Genomic DNA, 18,677 nt, shown 5'->3' with positions numbered 1-18,677 from the left:
CCTATGGAGCAGTTCTGCTCTGTCCTACAGGGTCGCTATGAGTCAGAACCAACTCGAGAGCACCTAACAACAACAATTAAGTCTATAGACTCTTTAGGGGAGAAAAAGGTACATCATGGATTTGACTTTTTTTTTTTTTAGTTTGGAGGCACTGAAGGAATTACACCGACTCTGATGAGATACAACTCATGTTATAGGTGCTAACAGAATGCTGACTGTGAAGTTCCTCCCAGCTGAAGCAAAGCAGAATAAGAAGTTGGAAGATGAATTTTAGACTTTAACTTCTTTGAATATTAACCCACAAAAGCAAAATAACTTTATTTTGAACTTTACTTTCTTTGGAATTCAATGCCTCATGATTTTGACTTACAAGAGGTTTTCATTTCTTAGACATTAATTTCTTCCTAAGAATTTGACAAGGGGAAGGGGATTATGTTAAAAACTGTTTCCTCAACATCGTTCGCTTCTTATTATTGAGCTTCTTTATGCATTTTATTATTGGAATAATTTACTTTTGTCTTTTAATCTCATTGCCAATCCTCTGATATGCTATGTGGACAGTATGGATGAGCATAATCCAAATAGGAACCGTGGATACAGAATGACATTGAACTATTTAAAAAGACAACAACAACAAACTTTATGAAAGGTGTTTAATCTCACTCATAATCAGGGAGTGCATTTAAAAACTGCAGCATAACCAAAACCAAACTTGTTGCTGTTGAGTCGATTCTGACTCCTAGAGACCCTATAGGACAGAGTAGAACTGCCCCGTTGGGTTTCCAAGCAAATCTTACGGAAGCGGGCTGCCACATTTTTCTCCTGCGGAGTGACTAGTGGGTCCTAACTGCTGATCATTTGATTAGCAGCTGAGTATGTAACCACTGCACCACCACGGCTCCTTAAACTGCATCGTATTCCAAATAGTGGTTTTAACGAGCCATTTCCTTACTGAGGAAAATTTAGGTGATTTTAAACTTATTATTTCATACAACGCTCCATGGACATCTGTATGTTGCCATCTGGAGCCTATTTCTGCGTTTGAGATGTTAAACCTTGTATACCTAAGCCCAGAATGTGACAGCAAACATCTTGGTATCTGGGCCCCAAATAGAAGTTGTGTATTACGTGGGTGCACTCGGAAACTTATCATCAGAATGTTCTTTGAATTTTATTCTTAATCATGTGCTTAATCAAATGCATGTAGAGACTACTGGGACTTTTTCTGCTCAGATTAGCTCAAACAATCAGAAATTGTTCTCTTTCCTCGAAATAAAGCTGATTGAAGGATTACATTGTCTGAATAGCTGTAGGATTCAGAGACTCCTTTATAAAGGCTTATTTCATTTTTAGGTGTTAAAAATATCCATGATTTCTTCTGGATTAGTAGTTTAAACATGCACGTTTTACCTGAGCCTTACTTTTGCTTTTATCATAGCCGTAGCGTCTTTGTTGCTCATTAGATGTAAGTATGTTCCAGGGAGAGGAAATTGTTCAATCTCGGCCCAGGATGCAGAGACAATATTTATCACATTCTAAATATGCATGTCTTTTGTTTCAGCAATTCCAGTTTTAGGAATCTATCCCACAGGTATAGCAGCAAGAGTACACACACACACACACACACACATTCAGCACAGCATTGTTTGTACTGACGAACAATGGAAAATATGACACATGTCCACAATAAAGGAGTGGAGAAATAAGTCATGACCTGCCCATATAATGAGTGACAGCTACATATACCACTTTGGAAAAACGTCTGTATACCAGAGGGTCCTGGCAGAAAACAGAATTCATCCCAGTTGTTTCTAATGAAGAGATTTTAAGGAAAGGTTTACTGACAGAGGCTGGGCTTAATGCAAACTAAGAAGGGATGGCAAATAGTTACTAGCCGTACTGGAAAGCTATTACCACTCTAGGGCCTAAGGTGTTATCTCCTCCTAGAGGGAGCAAAGAGTATAACAGGAGCCCAGCGAAATTTGGAACCTGGGAGGCAGGGCCACCGAGTGGAACTGTAGTCAAACAGGGATACAGTTACTGGCAAAGACAGAGCAGAAGTAGGGAAGAAGCAAGGAAGGAATACTCCAGCTTCTCTCTCCTGTTCTCTGATCTCTTGTTTGGAATACTCCAGCTTCTCTCTCCTGTTCTCTGATCTCTTGTTTGGAATACTCCAGCTTCTCTCTCCTGTTCTCTGATCTCTTGTTTGTGCCGCCATTGGCTGAACCCAATCGGAAGCACCTGGAAAGGGAGCCTGGGTGAGGCAGTCCACAGGCCTCAGCCTACTGGAGCACAGAAAGCAAGTCAGAGAGAAGGTCAGAAAAGGATCTGTGGGGTGTAGAAAGGCAAGCAGAATTTCCATGATACATTTTTTTTAATGGAAAAAAAGTTGCATAGCAATATATACGATACATTATTTTTGTGAAAGAAAATCACAACCACAAATTTGAAATACCCGTATTGGTATAATCATAGAAATGCTGTCAGGACATATAGGAAACTATAAACCTCGGTATGGATGAAAACAGATGAGGGGGGACTTTTATTTCTGTCTACATTTTATATTATATAAATTCATTACAGGAAGCATGTACTCCTTTTGTGACTATGAAAATAAAGATAAACCATATTTTCCATAAAAAGAAAGCATTATGACATCCAAGGTGAAGAAAAATAATTATGCGTGGAGAAACACCACCAGAAATCCTATAGAACCTGCCTTCCCTCTTTTTCAAAGTTGGTTCAAACTTTCTTAGCAAGAGAAATTAAAAGTAGCAATAATTTTTAACATGCTAATTTTTTTAGGAAAAAATGCATTATACAAAGTGATCTTCTCACCTCATTTAAAAGCAAATAGAGTTGAAAAGCATTAAAACAGCAACAACAAATAACTAGACAATAACCATCAGGGTATTGGGAGTAACTTTCAGGATGTTGGAAAAAAGTCCTTGCTTGGCTGTAATGTTTAATGTGAACTAGCCGAACTCTTCTATAAAAATAGGCTATAAGCAAAGTTGAAAAAGAAAGCCAATATCCAGCATTCTTTCACCTTTAAAAGGACACACTGAAAACAAAACTATGCAAGTTGTCCAAGAGCCGAGGAATCGCTTCTGTAGATACGAAAGAAGCAGGTGTTAAAACCAAGGTTGCAATGGCTTTTGTATATGTCTGGAAACTTAGTCTTAATGACTAAGACTGGGAGATGAAAAGATAAAGGCAATAGTCCTGGGTGATAAGAGCACCTTTATGGCTACTGGAGGGGTGTGGACTCAGGCACAGTTTTTCTGGCACAAGAGGAAAAGGCATGTGGTAAACTAGATACACTGTAATAGGGCCCATGGGGCAAAAGCTTTTATATAAATGATGTAATGTGTGTTTTCACCACGTGAGTCCCAGGTGTTCTGTGCAGGTGTCCACACCAGTGGAAAAGGAAGTGAAACCAACTTAAACTGGCTTTAGTAGATCATATCAGGGTGACTGGGGCTGTTGAAGAGCTTCCTGTGTCAGAGATGTCCAGAAGAATGAACAAGTAAGATTATCAAAGATATACATTTTTTTTTCCAGTAAAAGGCTATCATGGTAGATTCTCCTTTTAAGAATAAATGTCCTAAATTGAAGCAGTGATGTTCAAAATTGTATTGAATTAAAAACAGATACGCAAACCAGTGAAATACCATAGCTTCTAGAAGCAGATGCAAACAACGGTAAGATATCAATATAACATAAACCACCAGCAACACATCTATATTAAAAACAAACATATTACTAGTTTATTAAAGTGATCAAAATTATATCAGACTGAAACAGAATTAGCATAACTCCTACTATGCACTGTAATAAACTCCAGGTGTGTCGAATTAGGTTCAAATGTTTAGTGTGGATGTTTTCTTTTTCCTTAGCATCAATTTCCCTCCCCTCAATACACTTTTTTTTTTCAATACATACCCCCTCACCCACACACACCCTATTATTTCCTAGTGTGAAAATTCTTCTCCCTGACTCTGTGTAGTGTTGGTGGGAGGGGAAGTTCTGTGACCATCTTCCACTTGGAAGCTGAAGGGAATTCACCCTTCCTCCCAGTACAGAAGGCCTGGGGCAGGCAATCCAGAGGTTTCTCCCAGAATTTTGATCCTTATGATTCAAGGACAAGAGAAAACAGTGGTCAGGGCCATTCCAACAGGCTGTTCAACTACAAAACAGCTGCTGTCTACTGGTTTCTTGGTTCTCTAGGGCTCCTTGGTTCTTTCCCATTCTCAATCATGTCCACCAGACTCATAACAATTGTTTGCTTATAATAGCCTGAGTAAGATTCTTTCAATATCCAGATGAAGACTACAATTCCAAGGAAATCACTGAGAAGGAAGAGGGAATATAAGAGGATTGATGTGATATTCTTGGGATATCTTCCCCACAAGGAGAGCACTCTGCTTCCTGGCTGGATGGTTTGAATTTCTTCCTCTTGCCTCTGCCCATCAGAGAAATATACTTCCTACTCCCCTGATGCTGGGCTTGGCCGTATGACTTGATTTGGCCAAAAGAATGTAAGTGGATATGATGGGTACTGTGTTTGAGCAGAAGCTTTAAACACGATTTGCCAATTTTGCTCCCAAAGTTTTTTTTTTTAAACTTTACTTGCTCCACTCTTTTCCTTATCAACACAATCCAAATCCATGTCCTATCATCCCTCTTATTGACTTCAATAGCCTCTTAACTCATCTATTTGCTTTTAATTGTATACCTCTGAAAACCATCCTTCACACAACTGTTGGTGATGTCAAACCTCAGCCTGTAAGGCCACAGATTTAAAGTTTCAATGGCTCCCTCTTCCCCACATGACACTGGAGACCTATCATGATTTGCTCCCTAGGTACCCTTCAGCCTCATCCCTGCACTTTATGCTAAGCAGTACCAAGCTGCCTGAAGCATCCTGAACACTTCCCCATGCCTTTACTCAGTCTGCCCTCCTCTCACCCCTAATTTTTCTCCAGATAACTTCTGTTCAACTCTCAAGGTTCAGCTCACCATGGGTGCTTCCAGGAAGTCTTCCCCAGCCCTTCCTAGGCATGGAGTTCCCCTATACTTCCTTGATTTCTGCACACACCTCTGGCACTTTCTACACTGAATCGAAATGAGTTGTTCTGTACCTATCTCTCCCAGTAGATTGCAATCTCCTGGAGGGTGGGGACTGTGCCTTGTTCAACTTTTTAGCCTCAGAATCCAGAATGATGCCTGAACACACAGTAGGTATTTCATACATATTTGTGGAGTTAAAATCAACCAAAAAATTTTAAACATTATCGTAAGAAAACTTTGAGTTGTCTTAAAGCCGGAAGCTGCTCTTCTTACAAAGCCAATGACATTATAAATTGGTTCTTCTAGAAAGCAACATGGAACAAAAACTATGAAAATATTCATTCTCCTTCATCTGGTATTTTCCCATTTGTGATTATTCCCCAAAGAAATAATCCAAAGGGGGAAAATGTACACAGATGTTCCTGGCAACTTAATTATAGTACATAGTTGGGCCGGGGCGGGGGAGGGGAGTGGGAAAGCAACTGGAAACAATCCAAGGGCCTAATAGGGAAATGACTAAGCAAACAATAGGATTATTACGTAGCTATTAAAAATGACAGAGGTGAGGACTATGTCAACATGGAGACATCTGTATCTGCAGGAACGTTAAGTGGAAAAAAGAACACAGACTAGTGTTTAAACACTAGTGTTTAAGGATTTGTGTGAGCATTAACAAAGATCAGAGGCCCATTTGGAGAGATGAAAATGGTTACGTTTCAGTGTTCACTGTCTCTTACGCAGTTCCGTGAGTACAGGACAATAATAGTTGAGACTTCATGTAACATCCAAAAACCCGCTGCCATTGAGTCAATTCCAACTCATAGCGACCCTATAGGACAGAGTAAAACTGCCCCATAGGGCTTCCAAGGCTGTAATCTTTATGGAAGCAGATTGCCAGATCTATCTCCCACAGAGTGGCTGGTGAGTTCAAACCACTGACCTTTCGGTTAGCAGCTGAGTACTTAACCACCGCACTGCCAGGGCTCCTACATGCAACATAGACATCCTCTAAGTCCTCCACAGGATAAGTGCTGTAAGGTCTTAATTTTATACTTTTGATGTTGTCTCTGAAAGAGGAGACTGCTCACATGAAACTTTTGATCAAAATACCTTCAATTGTTCCTTAAATTTCTTTTTGTGCTTTAATATGTGAAAGGAAATGCATGCCGAGTTTAAATTATTAAGTTCAAGTGTCAGTTTAGTGCATAATGTGAAGTATTCGGCTTTCACAGGCAGTTAAACTTCATTAGGCCACTGTTATATGACTGGATTTTTTATTCCATAAAGAGGCAAATAGGAACAAAATGATTTATAACACAGAGAAAAGCAAATTCGAGATGGGCTGCGTCCAGTACACTCCTGTACGTTCTCCTTCTTCACCCTTGTTCTGTGCCATGATTACTGATGCTCTGAAGATGACCCTGAGTCTCAGCAAAATTCTTCATCCATGAAGTATTTAATTACGGTCATCTAAACCTGAAATAAGGAGCCCTGGTGGTGCAGTGGGGTTAAACCCTTGGCCGCTCACCAACATGTAGGCAGTTCGAACCCACCAGCCATTCCAGGAGAGAAAGATGTGGCAGTCTGCTTCTGTGAAGACTACAGCCTTGGAAACCCTATGGGGCAGTTCTACTCTGTCCTATAGGGTTGCTGTGAGTCGGGATCTACTAGACGGCAATGGGTAAACCTGAAATATACAAGAAACTTGACAATGAAGTTGGAGGTGCATATGGGAACTGAAGAATCAGGATACGGTCCCTCCTTGCCCACCCCCAATTCACCCTGGCTTACCTCCCATTTGGAGCGACTATGTCTGTGGGGACAGAAGAAGATTTTCTCCTACTTCTTACCTCCAAAGTACAGGTAGATACTGAAGGTATCTTGAATAAGGTTATATTTTTTCTTTGGGGAGTTATCACCAGAATATTTGGACATAGGCCAAATTCAGAATAATCAGACTCAAAAAGACCATGGTTGTGAGTAGTGCCAAATGGCATTGTGTTAATACAAAGTATAGTTATAAAAGCTCCTGGGTGGTGGAAACAGTTAACGCGCTTGGCTAGTAACAGAAAGATTTAAGGTTGGAGTCCACCCAGAGGCACCTCAGAAGAAAGGCCTAGTGATCTACTTCTGAAAAATTAGCCATTGGATACCCTGTGGAGCACAGTTCTACTCTGACATACATGGGGTTGTTAGGAGTTGGAGTTGGAGTCATGAGGTGGGAATTTAACCATGTTCCAGAAAGATATGGCTGTTAAGACTTTCCAAATGAACCAAAGAGTTGAGACAGTAATCAGGTCAATTTAAGTGAAAAACTTATTTGGCGTTCTTTATCTGAAGGTGCCAATACCTGTCTGTCAGTTTGTCCTATTGTGGTGGCTTGTGTCTTGCTATGATCCTTGAAGCTATGCCAATGGTTTTTCAAATAACAGCAGGGTCACCCATGGTGAACAGGTTTCAGTGGAACTTCCAGACTAAGACAGGGTAGGAAGAAAGGCCTGGTGATCTGCCTCCAAAAATTAGCCAGTGAAAACCCTATGGATCAGAACAGAATATTGTCTGATACGTTGTCGTTAGGTGCCGCTGAGTTGGTTCCAACTCATAGCAACTCTATGCACAACAGAAGGAAACACTGTCTGGTCCTGAGCCATCCTCACAATCGTTGTTGTGCTTGAGCCCATTGTTGCAACAGTCCATCTTGTTGAAGGTCTTCTTTTTCGCTGACCCTATACTTTACTAAGCATGATGTCCTTCTCCACGGACAGGTCCCTCCTAATAACCCGTCCAAAGTATGTGAGATGAAGTCTCGCCATCCTCCTTTCTAAGGAGCATTCTAGCTGTACTTCTTCCAAGACAGATTTGTTCCCTCTTCTGCCAGTCCATGAAGTCAATATTCTTCACCAACACCATAATTCAAAGGTGTCAATTCTTCTTTGGTCTTCCTTATTCATTGTCCAGCTTTCACACGCATATGAAGGGATTGAAAACACCATGGCTGATATAGTCTGTGATAGTGCTGGAAAATGAGCTCCCTAGGTTGGAAAAAAAAATTTTTTTAACTTTTTTTTTTTTTTGGAAGGCACTCAAAATACACAGTGGTCGAAACAATGGACTCGAGGATACCAACTTCATGAAAGTAGCGCAGGACAGGGCAACATTTTATTCTGTTATACATGGGATCTCCATGAATTGGAGCTGACTCAAGACAACTAACAATAGCAACAACATCTGAAGGTGAGAGTGTTAGAAGAGAGATTGTATTTGTGTCCCTACGGTAGGACTGAGTTCCCAGGCTGATCGCCAACCACCTCTGAATATCCTGGCTTGTGACGAGCCCACAGATGCTACACTCATTTTTCCTTCCTGAATTATGCAGGTACTTGCCCTTCAACCCATGCTTCACTAACCTGTAGATAGAATTCATTTAACTATCAAACAGGGGTACAATTGTTGCTCCAAAGGAAAACCCAGGAAGCCAAATCCCTGCTGTTGAAAGTATATAATTAGCATCTTGTGCAGCCTGACCCCACTGATTTTTCTGACGCATTTGGCCAGCAGTATGCCCTTTCAGAGACCTCCAGTATCTTCTCCACAGCTGGAGATGGCCAAAACTGCACGCAGCCCTTCCTGTGGGTGTGGCCTTGTATTCTTAAGACCGGATGATGAGGGCTGCAAGCTGAATGGATCACATATTTCCACCACTCACAGCTTCACAGGAGTAAAACATGAGTGCTACTATCAGATGTAAGAGGGCTTTTTTTCTCTCCCTTTTCTTTTTAAAAATGGTATTGTAACAGTGGCCTCTCAAAAAACACTATACTTAGTCAGCCTGGGGTGCATTTGATGTCCTCCCAGATAACGTCATTCGCTATTCACAAGAGAGGAAAGGCAGGGTATCCCCCTTGGGAGAATGACAACGCTTGTTTCAAGTTGGGGAAGAGCATGTGAGTCTTTTCCTGCATTTGGGGGAAAGCGAACACACAATGTTCATTTCCTAAATACGGGATGTGCTGTGCGACTTGCAGGTCACTTTCCACCATGTCACATCCTTCTGGATGAAGGCAGCAGGGGCCAGGACAGGAAATGGCAAATTCACAGAACCAGACAAGGCTTTCCCAGGGCAGCCATTGGTCCTTGGGAACTATAAAGCATGCTCATCCAGAAACGGCCTCAGATTTTCCTTTCCCGGAGGCAGCCAAGTGGATGGTAAGTAGGGAGTCTGGAGGGATAGTGTCTGAAAAATAGCTACTGGATTCTTGTTATACTGGGGTTGTAACCTTGGTCCATTAAATATCTTGACTGACTTTATCTCATTTTGCTAAGAGGTGTCTTTACCTGGAAATGTATCCCTGGTGGGTCAGATTATGGAAGCATGAAAGTAAAATGAGGACCCAGGAGTCAGGAGACCTGGGTTCTAGGCTGGGCCCTGTGAAGAATCAGGCACATCTAGAATGAGTCTAGATGTACCTCATCTTCCAGATGAGAATATTAATTCCTGCTCAGATGTATCACAAGGCTATTGAAAGAATCAAAAGAGAAAATGTTCGTTAAAATATCTTTGGAAAGTATAAAAGACCGTTTTATACACAAGGCACTAGTGCTGAACTGTTCTACATCTAAGGCTCATTTGCCACTTTTAAGAAGTTCTTGATATTGGGGACAATAGGGGATACGAAGGTGGAATCTTTGGCAGGTAGGAAGGATGTACTTTTACCCCAGAGTGCACAGTTCTGTCTTTGTTAGTCATCTTCAATTGGCTTCAATTCAACTTGGTACAAGATAGCCCTCAGTGAATTGCTGAACAAAAATTTTGACCACTTTATTTTATTCAATCACTACTAATTTTTTTCTTTAAGCTTTAATAACAAGGAGCCTTGGAGGCATAGTGGCTAAGAGCTACCGCTGCTAACCCAAATGTTGGCAGTTTGAATCCACCAGTCAGAATCAACTCAACAGCAATGGGTTTGTTTTTTTTTTTATGACAAAAAACAGAGTGGTATTAATTTAATACAATTTAATTTTAATTAAAGACTATCAAAGAGTGCAATTTCTGAGGGAGACCTAATGAGTGCTAAAAACACACACACAAAAAAACCAAATCTAGTGCCGTCAAGTTGATCCCGACTCATAGCAACCCTATAGGACAGAGTAGAACTGCCCCATAGAGTTGCCAAGAAGTACCTCCTGGATTTGAACTGCAAACCTGTCGGTTAGCAGCTGTAGCACTTAACCACTATGCCACCAGGGTTTCCACTAAAGAATGCTGTAATGAGTGCTAGTTATCTATAAAAGGAATAAACAATGCAAACCACATTTTAGGCTTGATACTAAGATGAAAGTCTGGAAGAAAAGTATGCCCAAAAGTTGTTTCAGGCAAGCATCTGACTTGGAAAGGCTGATTTCTTAAATTTGATGGACAATATGACTTTAGAGGTTTTGGTGACTTGTCTTTTTCACTTGTCAGAGAAAGAAAAGAGCTGCTGCAAAACTCCTAGGATCCAAACCTATAATGAAAGGGCTTTGTAAACTATACAACCTACCACTTGTAAAACATCCTCTCAAACACAGCAAAAGCCTCAGTATTGCAGGAGCTTCCAGTACCAGTATCCCCTCCTCAATACGTTTAAATTTTATTTAACAGATAATCAACAAAGTCCATAGGTAGCATTCTTCCTATTTGCATACGCGGATATAAGATCCTAAGGACTTGCGTGACTTGTCCGAGATTACAAAACTGGTCTTTGAGAGCGTGACACCTGACCCAGTGCAAACTGCCCTTTGCGCGGCAGTAGCGGTTATTTTCAACTTTCCCGCTTGCATATGGGAACCGCGGGGTGGAGCAGCTGGGCTAACTGCGTGTCCGTGTCCCCGCAGGGCATGGAGAGGCCGGCGGCCTGGGAGCCTCAGGGCGCGGACTCGCTGCGGCGCTTCCAGGGGCTGCTGCTGGACCGCCGGGGTCGCCTGCACGGCCAGGTGCTGCGCCTGCGGGAGGTGGCCCGGCGCCTCGAGCGTCTCCGCAGGCGCTCCCTGGCGGCCAACGTGGCGGGCAGCTCGCTGAGCGCCGCGGGTGCTGTCGCCGCCATCGTGGGCCTCTCGCTCAGTCCCATCACCCTGGGGGCCTCGCTTCTGGCGTCTGCCGTGGGGCTGGGGGTGGCCACCGCCGGAGGAGCCGTCACCATCACTTCCGACCTCTCCCTGGTCTTCTGCAACTCCCGGGAGCTGCGGAGGGTGCAGGAGATCGCCGCCACCTGCCAGGACCAGATGCGCGAGATGCTGAGCTGCCTCGAGTTCTTCTGCCGCTGGCAGGGCTGCGGGGACCGCCAGCTGCTGCAGTGCGGGAGGAACGCCTCCATTGCCCTGTACAACTCCGTCTATTTCATCGTCTTCTTCGGCTCACGTGGCTTCCTCATCCCCAGGCGGGCAGAGGGGGCCACCAAGGTTAGCCAGGCCGTGCTGAAGGCCAAGATTCAGAAACTGGCCGAGAGCCTGGAGTCCTGCACCGGGGCTCTGGACGAACTCAGTGAGCAGCTGGAGTCCAGGGTACAGCTCTGCACAAAGTCGAGCCGCGGCCACGACCACAGGATCCCTGCCGACCAGCCCGCAGGACTGTTTTTCTGAGAACCTTTCCGCCTCATGACTAAGGCCAGAAACCATCCCCATGGGATGCTCCGGATTTATAGCTCCCTCAGGAAAACACTAAGTTGGGTCAGGAGCTGAATGCAAAGGATGAGAAAAAACTTCTTGAAGTGGGTGGCTCCTCAGTGTCCTTTTCCTGTCACTGTCCTTTTCCCGTCACTGTGACATCCCGCATGGGGTTGAGTGCCAGGGACTTTTCACTTGCTCCCAGTGGGGTATGTGACCTGAAGATGGTTTTTCCTTTTTCAAAACCTTTCAGTCTTCACACAGCTGAGGCAAAGTAGCTGGTCACTCCAGTTTTAAAGTTGAGGGCATCCCTGCCCTGCTGTGGTGGTGTGAGCTGAGGTTGGAGAGCGTACAGAGAGGAAGCCATGCTCTGGGTCCTCTCTGAGACCCGCTAGGCTCTGCAGGTCCTTAAAATCCCTGTGAGAGGTTAGCTCTAAAACCTTTTTTCCAGAGTTTCTGAGTACAAAGAACCCCAGAGTCCAAAGCAGGCCAGAACCCCTCTGAACCTTCCAGGAGGGTTCAGGACCTAGACAGGGCCTTCCTTTCACCTCTCAGCTCACCCACTCACAGAACCAGCCTGGGAATGGAGTGGACCTTTTCTGGGTGGCTGTGGCCTGGGCTTTCAAACCCAACTTCCAGGTATTCTGATAGAGGAAAAAAAAGTAAGCTGGCATCTAAGTCCTGCCCCCTTGCATAAAGAAGCTAAGGCCAAGAAAGATGGAGTGCCTAAAATTTTTGTTTACCAAGAGAAAAGAGCAGTGGCTTTTGAATTAGACAGTCCTGGGTTTGTCATTTGTGGCTTTGTCACAAACTGTGTGACTTTGGCCAATTAATCTCTGAGATTTAGCTTTCTGGTCTTGTAAAATGGAGATGATAAAACATCACCCTGTTGTGAGGTATTAAATAAAGTGCCTAGTACAGTGTCTGGCACACAAAGTGTGGTACCTGGACTGGCAGCATTAGCATCACCTGGGAACTTGTTAGATAGGCACATTCTCAGACCCACTCTTGACTTACAGAATCAGAAACTCTGGGGGTGGGGCCCAGCAACCTGTGTTAAACCAACCCTCCAGATGACTGTAATACACACTAAGGTTTGGAAACCAGTGTAACAGTGAGACTTCACGAAGACACACAGCCTCTCTAGGGGCTCCATGGTCTTCAGAGTCATTCACAGAAGGTCAAGGACAGACTTTGTCTCACAAGCAAAAGAAAAAATGTGTATGTGTGTGTGATTGCTCATCAGTGCATCCTAGGGCCATTTCCCATCTGAACTAAGGGATGTAACATAATAAGCCCTTTAGAGGGCAGTATTGCCCACTCATTGTGGAAATTGGTACAGAAAGGAATGTGAATTTACAGGGAACTGACCCTTCTCTGGAAACCCTGGTGGCTTAGTAGTTAAGTGCTAAGGCAGCTAACCAGAGCGTGGGCAGTTTGAGTCTACCAGGCGCTCCTTGGAAGCTGTATGGGGCAGTTCTACTTGGTCCAATATGGTCGCTATGAGTCAGAATCGACTCGATAGCACTGGGTTTGGTTTTTGGTTTTGGGACCTTTCTCTATTACCTTCCCTGAAAACCATCAGACCATGTCTTTTTTTAATTTATTTTAAGTTTGTTATTTAATTTCTGTTTATTATTTGCATTTAATTTTATTTAAGCACCATATTTAGAACATAATAGGTAGGAATAGCAAGTTTTCGAATGGGACACAACTGAGGCTCTCTTCAAAATAAGAGGTTGAGTTTTACTTTCTAAGGCAGAGCATCAGCTGGGAATAGCATTGCTCTCCTTGAATAAGTCTTTTCCTTCAGACAGATTTTTTTTTTTTTAGTGTTTTAAGTAAGTGTTGGAAGTTTGGAATAGAGAAACCAGAATTTGAGCTTAAGCTTATAAATGAAGGCTTGAGTTGAGGGACATGTAAATGATACAAGTATTCTTATTCTGAAGGTACTCTGCCAGCAAATAACACTTGACCTGGAAGGAGAACCTATTTAGGGCAGGAAACAATAACAAATAGAGACGTGTAAAGGAATTATGACGATGTGCTGTATTTCTACTTTAGGGTCTGTAAGAACTCTGTTAAGCTATCTCTAAGAAAATACTTATATTCTCTTCAATTTTCATTCCTACAACTGTGATATTGAAAAAAATATGTTGCAAAATCTTTGGGACCACACACAAAAAACCTGGCGCTATTATTTAATTATTCAATATACTATACGTTTATCAACTCTACTTCACTGTTCCCAATGATGGCAGTGTGTCTGAGGGAGTATAATTTCAGTGCTGGGAGGAGAAGTTGGTATTTCTATACTTTTATTATTCCTATAAATTGCAATTTATCTGCATCCTGGTTTATTTTGAAGTTGATATTGGTTTCTTTTTAAACCGATGTCCTTTCCTAGACTACCTTGCACAGGTGCTAGAATTTTACACCACCAGAATGTACTTCGTATTGTCATTTGTGGTTTTTATGTCATAAAGGTACAGCCACTCCCTAGCTTCATGTTTTTTTTAATGCTTAAGTTTGATTTGCTCTTCCAGTGCCTAAGCTATTCCTTAGAAATAAACTGGGCACCTTTGGAAGTAGTAGCAAACTTTTCCTATCATTAGGGTATCTCGGATGTATCAAAGTCCTAACTTCTGAAGTTATAATTTCATTGGCCCAATTTAAATCTAAAGAAGACTGTCTACTTTGGAAGGCTACTTTGCACATAATGGGAGCTCAATGAATGCATTTGAATAATTTAATCAACTGCTTAGCTATGTTAAACCAATTTGTTAATAATGAAAGATCATCCATCCTCTTATGTGCCTCTTATGAAGATTGGAGCCTTTACCAAGCTTTAGTCAAATTCAGTTAAATTGATCCTAGAGACAAGTATATATTTATTTCTTTTGTGGGAATATGAATAAGGCTTCTTTTAAGGCATTCATTCTGTAAACAAACAGGTTGAAAATTATATGTTGTAACGAAGGGAGAGGGGTATTTAGATTACAAGTGTACTTCAGAAAAATGTCAGAATTTGAAAAATAAATATGTTTGTGCTAATATGTTGCTCTCTCTTAGTTTCTTGGGTTTGCAATCATTTGGATTGTTTTCTTTCACAATAAAGGAGATTCATTTGGTTCTGCATTTCAAGGATTCAATAAAATTACACTCTGCCCCACTAAAAAAAAAAAAATCCTTAGCAAATATTCTGAACCTAAGTGCTTTTAGGTTCAGAATATTTGCTAAGTGCTATTCTGAACCTAAGTGCGTTTGCCCTCAGGCACCTGTCATTTCCAATATGCTATATGTCAACATCAATGGTATTTACTGGGGTGGGGGAGGGGGTAGAGGGAAGAGTGCTGTAGAAGCCACTCTAGATTAGATATGTCAAACAATCAGTCAACTTGAAATATTTCTCATTTGATATCTTGGTATGTAAAGAAGGTAGAGGGAATTGAGACACTGAGATAAGGACATTATACACAGATAATAGGGATACAATTAAATGCAGCAATTTTTGAACTCCACATTGCTGCCATAAAACACATTTTTTCCCACTGTAGCAAGATTAGTCCATCCCCTTTACTGAAATAAATTGCCCATCCCACAAACTTTTTGATCTCCCTGTAATTATCTAATCCCATGTTTGCCTGTGTATGAATTAGTAAATTTGAAAAAGGGCAGATGTTCGATTATTTCCACTTAGAATATTCAACATCAAACTACATGAATCAATTGTGAAAAAGCAATCAACTCATATACAAGAATTGTCTTATTATCTAGAAGTCAGACTTACAGCAGCCTCAAAACCTTTGAACATAATTACAACTTGCTAAGTACCAGGTAATCCTTGATTTATTCAAGTTAAAACAGGCACATTTAGGACCATTCTTTTTTTTTTTTTTTTGTACATTTTATCATTTAAATAGAGCCCTGGTGGTGCAGTGGTTAAGAGCTATGGCTGCTAATCAAAAGGTCAGCGGTTCGAAGCCACCAGCTGCTCCTTGGAAACCCTAATCTGTCCTATAGGGTTGCTATGAGTCAGAATCAACTCGATGACAACGGGTTTGGTTATCATGAATATGGGCTACACACAATGTTGCAGCATGTGATTTGCTGATGTTGTCATTCTCAGATGTTCAGGCAAGATATTCAATGTCATGATTTATAAAGATACTGATAAAAGGCAATAATAATAAAAACTTTTTAAAAAATGAGCTATTCAACTTATGCCAGAACTGACTCACGATGGAGTTGTTGGAAAGGAACCCCGACATAAGTTGGGGATTACCTGTGGCTAAAAAGAAACCTAGAATCAGGCAAAGTAGCCTTCACGAAACTGAAACACTAGAGAGGCAGAATGGGAGTGTAAGGCACAGCATCTGTATCAGGATGGCAAACTTTCCCAGAAATATCCAGGGCACCTCACCTGGTGTCATGGATTGAATTGTGTCCCCCCAAAATATGTGTCAACTTGGTTAGGCCATGATTCCCAGTATTGTGTGGTTCCCCTCCATTTTGTGATTGTAATTTTATGTTAAAGAGGACTGGGGGGGATTGTAACACCTTTACTAAGATCACATCCCCCATCCAATGTAAAGGGAGTTTCCCTGGGATGTGGTCTGCATTACCTTTTATCTTGCAAGAGATGAAAGGCAAGCAAGCAGAGAGTTGGGGACCTCATACCACCAAGAAAGCAGTGCAGGGAGCAGAGCGTGTCCTTGGGACCCAGGGTCCCTGAGCTGAGAAGCTCCTAGTCCAGGGGAATATTGATGAGAAGACCAACAGAGAAAGAAATCCTTCCCTGGAGCTGACACCCTGAATTTGGACTTTTAGCGTACTTTACTGTGAGGAAATAAACTTCTTTGTTAAAGCCATCCACTTGTGGTATTTCCGTTACAGCAGCACTAGATGATTAAGACACCTGGCAAGTTATGGATCATAACCATGAAAGGTGGGCTGAGAAATGTATCATTTTTAGCTGAGAATATTGCTGCTCTCAGTATACCCAGTATTGTGTGTGTAAGGAAGAAAGGGAAGTGGACATTGGGTAGGGGGCTCAACAGCCCAAACCAAAAGCCTATTGTGGCTGCTGCAGGTGATCTCACCACCTGAGTGCCAGCCTCTGAGGCTCCACCTTGGAAACCTTCCTGGGTCTGGATGCTGCACTGCTAATGACTTCTGCAGCAATGGCAAAAAAGGCTGTGTTGGCCAGACCCTGGCTGTTTGCGAAGGCCAGCCGCAAGCTGGGTTCCTGTCTTTGCTGAGGTATATGTTGTAACAAGTGTCCTTGCAGTTAGTTGCAATAAATCTCTTCTTGTTGAGTTGACAGGAGGTTGGGATGCTACTTTTTGCTCCTGGCAAACTCCTAAGAGAGAAAGCAAACCCTGCTGTGGTCTGGAATAGGACAAATAGTGAGTCCTAAGATCTGGCAACAATCCCTTAGCAACCAGGGAGTTGTTAAGAGAGGAGAAATTGTGCTGATGAAGCAAGACCCTTCTAGGGCCTAGGAGTGAACATTAGGGTCCCTTGGCACCCCGGACCATGCCTGGCATTGGCATTGGGTTGTGGAGAGGAAACTCTCCAAGTGGTGTCTTTCCTGTACAGGTAAAGCTTGTTTGTATGGAGTAGCATCTGAAGAAAATGGTATTTAATCCAACTTTGTATTTTAAATATAACCCCAGGAGTACAGGCAGGCCTGCGCCCTGCTTTGCCCCAGAACTTTAGCAATGAGTCACAGCCAAGGCCTCTGCCCCCCTAAAACACAGGAGCAGACGTATTACAGCCTGTTCCAGTACTTGTGTAGATATGGTTGCCAATTTTACGAAAATACTTTCAAGTGGGAGAATGTTTTTGAATAGATGGAGTGGAGGGGAGGGGGGATCATGTCTAAAATCTCTCCTTTAGGCTAGAGACTTCTTTTTCCAGGCTCCCTGGTTAACGAAGACATTTGTTTCTGCCCTCACCTGGCTGTGAAAATTGCACTCTCAAAATGTCACTAAAGACCAAATTCAATACTTTTCTCAGTACCTAAAAAAAAATGACATTTAGATAATGAACACAGAAAATAAATGTGAGCTAGTCAACATTCATTAAGAACTTGCTAGGTACTAAGTATTTGACACGTATTATCTCATTTACGTTATATAAATTTCATGAGCTGCACACTATAATTACCCTCATATTATTAGATAAAGAAAGTAAGAATTGAGAGGTTACACAACTAGCAAGATGCAGCCCTGTTGGTGCAATAATAGTTAAGTACTTGGCTGCTACAGAAAGTTGGTGGTTTGAACCCACCCAAGGGCTCCAATGGAGACAGACCTGGTGATCTACTCCCATAAAGATAACAGCTTAGAAAACCGTCTGGGCCAGTTCTAATCTGTCACATGGGGTCACTATGAGTAGAAATCGACTTGACAGCACCTAACAACAGCAACTAGCAAAAAGTGCCCCGGGATTTGAACTCTGGAAGCCTGACTCCAGAGTTATGCTCTTAGCTCCTCTAATAGTAAATATATTCCTGATATAAAATCATAGTTAAAAATAGTGCCTCATTACTAACAACAAACTGGTGGATTCATTCATTCATTTAGAACACATTTATTGAGTTCTAACTTTGTCCCACATACTGTCACTTGTGAGCAAGATAGGGTTCTACCCCTCATGGCACTAACCATCTAGTTATTTAGCAGGATAATCTTATGCTAGCAGGTTAATCAACAAGAAATTAAAATACAGTTTTGTGAATGACTAGTGTTATAAATTGAATTCTGTCCCCCAAAAATATGTGTATCAATTTGGCTAGGCCATAATTCCCAGTCTTGTGTGATTGCCCATCATTTTGTCATCTGATGTTATTTTTCTCCGTGTTGTTAATCCTACCTCTATGATGTTAATGAGGCAGGATTAGCAGCAGTTATGTTAATGAGGCAGGACTTGATCTACAAGATTAGGTTGTGTCTTAA

The 18,677-nt window shown here is 42.1% G+C and overlaps 1 protein-coding gene across 8 annotated transcripts in view; it reads left to right on the top strand.

The window, feature by feature from the left end:
* Window positions 1-15,589, top strand: part of APOLD1 (apolipoprotein L domain containing 1) — a 54,207-nt gene extending 38,618 nt beyond the window's left edge. For 6 of the 8 annotated variants that reach the window (XM_064284554.1, XM_010595020.3, XM_064284555.1 and 3 more), the window contains 3 exons: window positions 8,153-8,307; window positions 9,099-9,279; window positions 10,948-15,589. In XM_064284554.1, coding sequence (XP_064140624.1) covers window positions 9,157-9,279; window positions 10,948-11,691 — 867 coding nt within the window. In that variant the 5' untranslated portion in view covers window positions 8,153-8,307; window positions 9,099-9,156 and the 3' untranslated portion in view covers window positions 11,692-15,589. Of the gene's footprint in view, window positions 1-141; window positions 3,530-4,325; window positions 4,542-8,152; window positions 8,308-9,098; window positions 9,280-10,947 lie in introns of all 8 variants that reach the window. The other 2 variants (XM_023554446.2, XM_023554462.2) reach the window with 2 other exon arrangements.
* Window positions 15,590-18,677: the final 3,088 nt, after the last annotated feature.

This window comes from Loxodonta africana, chromosome 4 (genome assembly GCF_030014295.1).
Source record: "Loxodonta africana isolate mLoxAfr1 chromosome 4, mLoxAfr1.hap2, whole genome shotgun sequence".
NCBI lineage: Eukaryota > Metazoa > Chordata > Mammalia > Proboscidea > Elephantidae > Loxodonta > Loxodonta africana.
Note: the sequence above shows the minus strand (reverse complement) of the source record. Positions and strands in the feature narration are given on the sequence as shown.